Raw genomic sequence first — 10,129 nt, forward strand, 5'->3', positions numbered from 1 at the left:
GGTCTTGTTTGATCAAATTGAAATGATCCAAATTAGTGAAGTTTTGACCCAAAAAAAAGTATTTTTATGTCAGTTTTTCTTGACAATTTCGGGGACTAATTTAGACAAAAACAATGTATTTTTGCGTCCTGTTTCGTCTGGGGCATGTCCAAACTAGCAGAATTTCACTAACCGAAATTTTGAACTATGCTTTTCTGAGAACAAATCATTCCATCAGGTTTTGTTTTTGAACTTCTTCCAAGAAAGAAAGCCAATGCAGGGCAAAGACTGCCTTCTAGTTGGAAAATAAAAAGGGAATGTTAAAGTAAAAGTGAACTTTCATACAGGTTCTCTCTTCTTAAGGACCATTGAAGATGTATTTTCTTGATATTAAAGAGCTTCAGTATTCTCATTTTTTGTAAAGGAGAGCCTAGAAGAGCTTTGGAGTATGTTCAGTACTGTTCTCTTTTGCACAAATGATGCAGGGATATACTAAAATTGTGAGATTCATCAGTTTCACAGCACCAAATCATGCACATACTCAGCAAAACTGTAACTTTTGTTGTCTTAGGGATTGAAACTTGGGAGTCCTACTTTCCATTTCCACGTTCATATATATATATATATATATATATATTTTTTTGCTAAGAATCAGCAAGTGAAATTTATTAAATGGAATGAAAGATTTTGAGATTAAAACGCCATTGAGCTGTTATTCCACCTTTGGCATGGCCATCAGTAGATTTAACAACCCAATCAAAAGAAAACCATGGCAGAGTTATGAGAATCTTAACCTAGGCCTCTGTTGAGCATCCCATGTCAGATTTTGAAAAATAAATGGAGGAGGGGTGTCCCAGATAGTAGTGGACCAGGTTGCAGCGGAATGCTTTGCCAACTTGTCTGCAACAAAATTAGCCTCGCCGAAACAGTGTGTCACAGTCCATGTCAAGCTGTCTAAGAAGGCTTTACAATACCACCATTGCTGTTGTAGAGTCCAAGGGATGTAGGGTCCCGTTCCTTTTAGCAATTGAGGAATTGACTTCTCTTCTTCAATCAAAGGCCAAATTTCACCAGTTGTGTGTGGGTGAAAGGAAAGGTTGTTGAATCGTTTCTATCTGAATCCCTCCCTAAGAGTGACGAGTCCAGATAACTAATTTACAGAATTGAAGGAAACTGGAAGAACGAGAGAGTCCAGGTTACGAATGCATTTCCACGTCCAGCTTTGACAACCTTGATCATGTTGTCTTTACGCAAATTCGTAACAGAACATAATTCACAAAATGAATACATATCACGAAGAGAACCAATAACTATAATTTCACCCAAATTGACATCCTACCAAGTCTTTCTGTCTCTACCAGTAAAATTTTCCTTTGCTCACTGCCAGCTCGATAACCCCTGCTTCTAAGTTCTTGTGGATGGTTCCCCTGTAAAGGTCTAACCCTATGCTGCAATATAAAAATGAAGCGTGAAAAATTAAGGAGCTCAAAGCAATCAATAATACTGGAAGAGTGATTGGGTAGAACATAGCCGACCCTATTAAGTTGGGATAAGGCTTTGGTTGTTGTTTTAGTGATTGGGTAGAACATACATCTTACTATTCAAATGTAGGGGAGGGAAGTAATTATACTTTTCAAATTAAAATTTATTTTCCTTTTCAAATCCAAGGGATTTGGTTGGAAAGTAAACTTTTAAAAACCAGATTTGGAATATTTTGGAGTGAGTTACAGAATCATTATAAAAAGTTACCATTTTAGTTTTGTGCTAAAATCATTTCCCTTCCAACCATTGTCCTACTTGAGGTAAAATTTCATGCTTTTCTTTTCATGTGGCTACTGTCAACTATAGTCACAAGTATGTGTAACTCAAAGCTACAGAATTTTTAGAGAGCAGATGGAAGAAAGTGTATATTCACAAAGTGGACAATCAAGCATGATAGGCAGTATGGAACATCGCACACTCACCATATTGAGGCATCGAGAGTCAACTTCCCAGGACAAAATCCACCCTCTGTCTTAAGCAACTGGTCTAAACAGAGTTGAGACAATGGAATAGGAAATAAACTGAGAAGACAAGAATACCCAAAGTTTGCAACCAACTCAGTTGCATCCTTTGCAGCATTCGCCGAAGAGTGAAGACCTTTGGAATAATCAGAAGTGATTCAGAGAACTCTGCAGCTGCAAATTGTTGTAGCAAGACGCTCCCAAGTACACAGACAAAGCACCCTATAAAATGCCCAGACACCAGCAACTACCTGTATTGCCCCAATTTATGTCAAAAAGAAAAATAAGAAACAGGAATAAAAGGACTAACTCCCAAAAATGATGGACAAACATTCTGAAGAAATATATTCTGATTTCATTTTGAAACATTTACAAGACTGTTGGCACACTCCACAAGAAAGAAATGTTCAATTTCCACATGAAATTCAATCTAGGAAATATCTGGAAACCAATATTGGAATGTTGCAACATAAATCCCGACCACGAGACACTCATTTTGTAAGGTGTAGGAGGATTTTAGCTCAGAAAACGAAGTTCATAAAAAAACTTCCAAAAACAGTCCCCTGGTCTGTAAGATTAGAAACAAATTACCTGGTCTAGCACACATATTTGTGCCACATACAATGGAGATGTGGCCATTCTGACCATTGGACAAAGAGGAAATTGACTTGATTAGCCAGATGTCAAATTTAATGGCCTCCCGTGTCTTGTATGTGTCCCTGTGTATGTCCATGCACAGCTTCTAGCAAACCACCATTGGATTGATCTCTCCAAAATTCTCATTACTTTGTTTTGCTACTTCCCACTTGGCAAACTCTGTTTGAGCTGAAATTTGACATGTGATCTCAGGGGACCTTCAGGCCCTACCTATGAACATAATTTCAGCCCTATCTAACCAGCCATGTTGCAAATATATTTGTATCTAGTCTGCTATTCCAGGAACCCCGCATTATGAATAACTTCCATAATTAAATTCAAACCAAGAATGTAAGAGGAAATGAATAATAATCAGCAAAATGAGGATTTTAAAAGGTTAAAACAGAAAAAGAAAGATCAACAAGTGTGGGTCTCTACCACTTTAGACTCTTTAAGTGTTCTCTTAAAAATACTAAAGCGTATCATCAAGCAAGTATTCATTTGCACCTCTGCAGATCAAGCAGGCCTGAAAACAAGTATATAAAGTAATTAACGAAGTCGAGAAGAATCAAACTAGTCAAATTGTCTATGTTTTTAAGTAAAAGAGCATGTAATCAAGTTTGCAGGCACAAACATGAGAATGATATAGCCCCATGACTAGTCATAAAAACAGAGGTTACAAGAACAAGACTATAGAATTAAATCCACTCACAGTGAATATGACTTCAGTTTAAAGATATTTTTGTGACTGAAGCATAAAGCAATTGGAAATACCCCAAATGGCTGAGCATGGGCTTCAAAACTTCCATTGCTTGTAGACTAGAGCTGAGCTCCAGCCTGTCCAATTTGAATTCCATGCAAAGAAAGGATCCTGGTTACCCTGGTTCAGAAGACTAAAAATATAATTAAATACAATAAGTCACTGACTGCAGTTGTGGTTTTGGTCCCTTTTATCAGGATCACATCATCATCAGCAACATGCTCCTCCATGTTTTCGTCTGCAAGCCCAAGAAGCGACGAATCAGATGTTTCCTCTCCTTCCCTATCAGAAAATGTTGGAAACCTAAAGTAGCATATTGAAGATGAAAATTCATTCAAAGAACAGATAATGTTATAAATCTTCCAAAAATAATAAGATACATTTTGCCAATATGCAGAGGAGATGGATTTTAATAAATTTACCACACTTGAGTTGTTTAACATATATGTCAAATTTAAACTTCAGTACGTAGAATACCCAAATATTGACCCTATACACAAAAAACCACCAAGATACACCCACACAATGGCAAAATATATAGCATTACAGAAAACATTTGAAGCTGGATTAAATGTAAATCCAACTACAAAGCAATCCATCCATAACATGAACCATGTTTGTCACCAGTTTTGGTAAGTTCCACTTTCGGAAACAGATCGTGGACATAAGAATTGAATCAATAAGAAGCAAAAGGTGATCATTTAATCTATTTATAAGCTCCTGTAACCATAACAATTTCAGTTAATACTCCCAGAAGTGAAAGTTCCTTCCAGAACCCCTCAGAGGTTTAAATTTAGTTTATAGCAGCTCATAATTCATCTTATATTTTCCACTGCGACACTATTACAAAAGATCCATCAAATTACCTTTGATAAAATTTTCAGGTTCCCAGGGATCAGCGACAAGGACTTGGACTCCAATTTGCATTTTCTGTCTTCTGAAGGGCAGCTCCTCTAAGGTGCATTCCTTGTCCAGCACAACAAGTAGCTGTCTATTATACTTATACCATGTGCATTCAAAATATTGATGCCTTGAAACATGAAAGAAAACCATATAAGAAAAAATTGATAGAAACTTGAAGTTCAAAAACATTAGTGATCAGTATAGAACAATCATTAGATGAGAACCACAATTGAAATCAAGTACAAAATTCAGTTTATCAGACCATCCTAACCATGTACTCTCTCTTATGTTTGTAGATTTTTTTAGAATCAAAATGGGAGGACCTTAACACACAAGTAGGCACTGAAAAGAAAAGGTACGTTTATTAGAGACATGCCTGGAGCACGGTGGCGAAGGAAGAGGCCAAGTTCGTTTCCCTTCTACATCGGCTCTGATGTTCTAAGCATTAGGTATTGAGCATTCGAGTTCTCTGGTATGTTGAACCTAAAATCCCTAATTAACCACTACTAATTGATCAGAAACAAGATCCAAAAACAAATAAAGAAAAAATCAAACAATTAATCAGGTAATCAATGGACCTGGGAAGAAATATCTGGAAGTGAAATTCCTGTGGAATTGCTCATGAATTTGTCGTCGTCACTCCTGGATTTTTGGGAATTCAATCTCCATTTCATCAAATGGGAGATGGTTATTTTGAGTTTGAGCTCTGGTAATGGGGCACATTGAGATTCCCATGGAGGAATTGAAGAGGTTAGATTCTCTCGATCATCTAAAACTGGTAAACAAAAAGAGGAAAAATTAACCAACAGATTGTACTTACTTTTGTTCACTCTCTGAAGCTGCTCCTCATTTGATCTTCTAGCCATCAATGAAGATCTGTGGGATGTGAGAAATCTTGCTCCAATCCTCTCCTATATTCTTTTGGCAACTTTGCCTCAAGGCAGGACACCTCATGATTGTCAACTCTTGGAGTGCGGTGAGATGCTGCAACTCCCCATCAGGTATTGACTTGATCTTAAAACATGTTCTGATATCCAGAATCTCAAGTGATGCGAGTTGCCCTAAGCCTTCAGGCAACGATGAGTAAGGTGATTGTCTCACCCGCAGCAACTTCAGCTTAGGGAGAAACATGTGGTTGTTTTGTAGTAATGACTTTGAAAATGAACCTGCTTTCTCTTTTAAAATCAACTCCTCAATGTGTAGAAAGGAAGATGGGAAGATGGAGATGATGGAATCCAATTCAAATTTGGACAGTCCCATATGAACAATTTCCTCAGAGATGTAGTCTGGGTAAGGATTTGTGGAAATGACCTTAACTTGGGCAATCCACCAAGAAAAAGATACTGGAGACACGGCATAAAGATGATTTGTTTCACATGTTCTTCCTGTACTCTCACATCCCACTCCTCCAAATTCTTCATCAAACCCAAAAAAAACACTTTCAACTTGGGGAATATTGTGTCAACCCCACCATGGTCACTTGTTGAAGCACCATTGATTGCAAAAAACCCAACATCCATGAATTTCACCTTATCCATTCCTCCTATTACAAGGGTTTCAAGGGATGGTAGTTTCCCTAGAGTCGGAGGCAATTGTTTACACTTCCTGCACCAACGTAGTTCCAAGAAAACCAAATTGACGAAAATCATGTAATCTGCATGACTACCTAACCAACTGGGGAACACAACACCAGGGTAATCATCAATTATTAGTTTCTCAATGTTTGGATGTGGTAGGAGACATTCCAGCACATCCTCCATCCTCCTCGACAACATATCTCCTCCATCAACTTCTTGTTCTACTTCTTCTGTTTTACCTTCTCCATTGACGACTTCTTCTTCTTCTTCTTTTTCTTCTTCTTTTTCTCCTTCTACATCATCAACATCCTCATCAACCCATGAAACACCTGTATATTGATTAAAAAAGAAATACAAAGCACGAAGGTGTTGCTTATTCTTCAAACATGCCATCTTAGCCTCATTTCCATTTTCCACTCTCCCCAAACCTATTATCTTTAGAGGACCTTTGAGGAAGTTGAGATCTTTCAATTCTCCAATCATACATCCTCCTCTATCCACCCCACCAATAATGAAGTCTGACAAATGACACAGTTTGCTTAATCTCACAATTCCTTTTGGTAAGTAACTTAGTTGGCGACATTCTGTCAACTCAAGTTCTACTAAATTGACCAATCTCCCAAACCCTTCAGGTAGTTTACAAAGATTATTGCATCCACCAAGGTCTAAAGTTCGCAAATTGTACAGACTAGTCATAGTTTCAGGTAGTTCTCTAAACCTTGCAGCGCACAAGTGAAGGTACCTTAGATGTATCAACTTTTCTATCTCATTTGGAAGCTCTTCAAGGTAAGTACCACCTAATTTTAGTGTCCTCAAACATGTAAAATGATTAAATAACTCAGAAGAAACTGAAGGAATATGTCCATAGATTTTAAGAGTGCGCAGTTTCTTTGCCTTGTAAATGAAAGAAGGAACTGTTTGTATCTCTTCTATTGATAGACATAAATGACGGGCTTTTCTAATATTAAATTCCTGAGCATTAGTATCTTTAACTGTCAAATTAAAGCATTCATTCTCTACAAGGGATTTTGCAAAATCATAGACAACATCATGCATTTGGTAAAGTTTTCACTTCTGATTCCTCTAGATTTTATGATGTCTTTTTGAAAAAATGAGCGCATGACCAAATTATTGAAGTACTCATCACCTACTCTCATCAAATCTTCACTGGTTGCCTCCAAGCTGTCGTTAAGAAAGCTTTGTGCCATCCACATTCCAATTGTAGGTAATCTGTTAATATAATAACCTCTTGGGATGAGAGAACAATATGTAAAGCATTGTTTTAAATGAGAGGGCAAATCATTATAGCTTAGTAATAGAGCCGGTAAGACTGGTTTATCAACAGATTATACAACCTTCCATAAATCACTTTTTAACACATATTGCCAATCCTGTTTTGACTCTTTGAAGCGCAAAAGACTACCTAAAGTCTTTGCCGAAAGAGGCAATCCCTTACACTTCTTTGCCAGTTCCATACCAATTTCTTTCAATTTCTCACACTCTTCTTCTTCCCTTCCAACAAAGGCATAATGTGTCAACAATGACCAACAAGCTTGCTCAGACATTATTCTTAATCTATGGACATATGTCATACCCATCATGTTGGCAACCCTCTCGTTGCGTGTTGTGACAATGATTCTACTTTTTTTAGAACCATGTTTGAGAGAAAACCTCAATGGATCCCACTGCATAGGATCTTCATTCCAAACATCGTCTAGAATGAGCAAAAAATGTTTTCCCTCAACAGAACTAGTTAATTGACGATGAACATCTTCCCATGTGATCTCATCGCCTTGGGTGACAATGTTCCCACCAATTTCTCTAATAATATGCATTGCAATCTTTACTCTATTAAAAGATTGAGACACATATATCCACATTCTCTTATTAAAATGGTTCTTCACCCTCTCATCATTGAACACAAATTGGGCAAGGGTGGTTTTGCCCATACCTCCCATACCCACAATGGAGATGATGGGGACTCCAGAAACCACAACTTGTTGACTGCCCTCGCTTAGCAACTTGCTAATCATGACTTCTCTATCCATATCACGACCAAAAACATCATTGACATCAACTAAGGAGCTAGTTTCTAGTCTCCTCCTTCCTGACTCATGATCTATATTTTCAGTTCTAGCAGTTCCACTAAAACCAAAATTATTTTTCTCCCTTGCAATCTTATCTAGTCTTTCTTTTATCTCCTTTATCTTATGACCAATGTCATGTCGTAAACCAATTTGCTTGAAACAACAGCAGCAAGGAGAAAACAAGTTGCGAGGACATACCTTCTTAAAGAGACTGACACGAGGACGAGGAGCAGCATCAAGTACTCCATCATCATCTATTTGTGGATCAGATTTGAGAAGAATTGATGTGTTCCACTCATCCAAAACATCATCAATATCATAGGCTACATCTTTCAGATTGTGTAACCAAAGCTGCACTGATGCATCCTTGAATTGCCTCTCTTCAGCATCCTTAAGCACAGCCTGGATTGTTTCAAAAGTAGTGGAGAGGTCATTGATGTCCTTTTCCACACCAGTGACCAGTCGTACCTCTTGTTGGATCTCCTTTTGGATGATGGTGGCCAATTGTTGTAGGACACTGGAAACAAGAGCAGAAGCCATCCTTGGTGGATGCAGAGAAGGATTTGGGTTAGAGGGTTGAGGTAATGAGTGAGGAGTGATCCTTCTTCTTGCTTCTCCATTCATGTTATAAAGGGGGTGTTGGCTTATTCCTTGCTTCAAGAAAGAAACCCAAGTTGTAACAAGAAGGACCTTTTGCTTCCCGACCATGATAAAGTATGTATTGGTCTCTTACTTCGCTTTCTTAAAAGAAAATAAGTATCAATCTCTTGCTTCTCGTTGTTAGATCAAACACCAAGAAACACGAATAAAGAAAGATAATAGATCCGTACGACACAGAGATTTAACGAGGTTCACACACCAGGGTGGTGTGCTACGTCCTCGGGCGAAGAAGAAGATGATCCACTATGCAGAAGAAGGATTACACCCTAACAGCGGCGAGGAAGAACTCGCCCTGAAACCCTAGCTTCGTGAAAACCCTAGAATACAATGACTCTCAACAAGCAACAGTACATTATATATATATACGCCAAATAACGGTTCGACCCATCGGGTCGCGGTCGATCCGGTCGAACCATACCGCGGGGGCTACGCCCCCACACCCCCATACGAGATACGAGATCAGTGATGGGCTCCGGGCTTGGGCCTATCGGCCCAAGCCCTCTGCTTCCATCACAGATCTCAGAAAAATTCCCATTCGGGTCGCCACCAAAATATGTCGGATCGGGTCAATCTTCAAAACGGGTCAAGAATTCGAGACAAACTTAACACTCGTTCATGTTAAAAATAGTATAGATCTCTTGCTCTAGGAAAAACTACTCAAATTCAATGTGTGGGACCCTAGAAAATACCATTTGGAAGAAGAGAAGTTGGTGAGTTAATCAAGTACTCGATCAGCAGATCGGATGGAACCAAAATTTTATGGATAAGTAGATCTTCCTAATGCGTAAAATTTTAACCTAAGTAGAGTTTGCAAGTGATAAGTTTGGCTGCTACCTTGGTTGCAGCTACTAGTGGCAATCAAAGAAATGGAATAATTCATCTTTTCGTCTTGGTTCGCAAAGACCCACCTAGGTTTTAGTTTTCAAAAAATATCCTTCTAGATTTCATTTCTTCGACTGGTCAACAGGGTTTTCTATATTTTTGTTCATAAACTAGATCTTTGGAAATTTAGGACAATGGAAGACTACGTAGTAGGGGGTAGGGGTGTCAACCGGTCGGGATGGGCCGGTCTTGGTTGGGTTTAGTCGAGCTAGGCCAAATTTTAGGGTTGCATCGAGAACGCCAGTTTAGCTAAATAGGCTTAGTTAAGGCGAACATGGTATGATTTATAATCAGGCCGGTTGATCTCGAGTTATAATCGGGTTGTCATAAATGGGCCTTAGATGGGCTACGAACGTATTTATCCCTAAATAGGCATTAAACGTGCTCTAAACGAGCCTTCTTAACTTGTACACAATAGTCAAAGTATTCAAGCTGACAAGCTTTTTCCATTGAAAACCTTCTTAATCTATACGCAATAATTGGTCGGGCTTATCGGTGCGGGCCTAGAATTGACACCCGAGCAAGGGAAGTACCGTAAATATGCATGGACGTAAATGGTGATGCATGCCAATACATAGTTAGTTTTTATTTTTATTTATTTATTTATTTATTTTTTGTCAGAATTATCACGTTATCATTCTA

The 10,129-nt window shown here is 38.4% G+C and overlaps 2 protein-coding genes across 12 annotated transcripts; both read right to left on the reverse strand.

The window, feature by feature from the left end:
* Window positions 1-653: 653 nt before the first annotated feature.
* LOC122079225 (putative disease resistance protein At3g14460) lies at window positions 654-7,634 on the reverse strand. 11 transcript variants are annotated; one of them, XM_042645591.1, is made up of 8 exons: window positions 5,102-7,634; window positions 4,860-4,987; window positions 4,245-4,773; window positions 3,546-3,616; window positions 3,393-3,455; window positions 2,574-3,144; window positions 1,944-2,233; window positions 1,220-1,427 (listed from the first exon to the last, which is right to left on the reverse strand). In XM_042645591.1, the coding sequence occupies exon 1, from the start codon at window positions 6,912-6,914 to the stop codon at window positions 5,466-5,468; it is 1,449 nt and encodes a 482-aa protein (XP_042501525.1). In that variant the 5' UTR covers window positions 6,915-7,634; the 3' UTR covers window positions 1,220-1,427; window positions 1,944-2,233; window positions 2,574-3,144; window positions 3,393-3,455; window positions 3,546-3,616; window positions 4,245-4,773; window positions 4,860-4,987; window positions 5,102-5,465. The 11 variants fall into 11 exon arrangements, with proteins under 11 accessions (XP_042501448.1, XP_042501525.1, XP_042501491.1 ...); XM_042645557.1 differs by having other exon boundaries at window positions 2,574-2,941; window positions 3,057-3,144; window positions 3,393-3,616; XM_042645565.1 differs by having other exon boundaries at window positions 2,574-2,941; window positions 3,057-3,144; window positions 3,331-3,616.
* LOC122059143 (putative disease resistance protein RGA3) lies at window positions 7,205-8,569 on the reverse strand. Its single transcript, XM_042621855.1, has one exon. It carries the CDS (start codon window positions 8,567-8,569, stop codon window positions 7,205-7,207), a length of 1,365 nt encoding a protein of 454 aa, XP_042477789.1.
* Window positions 8,570-10,129: the final 1,560 nt, after the last annotated feature.

The sequence above is a fragment of the Macadamia integrifolia genome, chromosome 1 (genome assembly GCF_013358625.1).
Source record: "Macadamia integrifolia cultivar HAES 741 chromosome 1, SCU_Mint_v3, whole genome shotgun sequence".
Lineage (NCBI taxonomy): Eukaryota > Viridiplantae > Streptophyta > Magnoliopsida > Proteales > Proteaceae > Macadamia > Macadamia integrifolia.

Bases quoted from the DNA above. Each gene is read 5' to 3' on its own strand.
- LOC122079225 (XM_042645514.1), bottom strand. From the start codon at position 6,914: ATGCATGATGTTGTCTATGATTTTGCAAAATCCCTTGTAGAGAATGAA.
- LOC122059143 (XM_042621855.1), bottom strand. From the start codon at position 8,569: ATGAATGGAGAAGCAAGAAGAAGGATCACTCCTCACTCATTACCTCAA.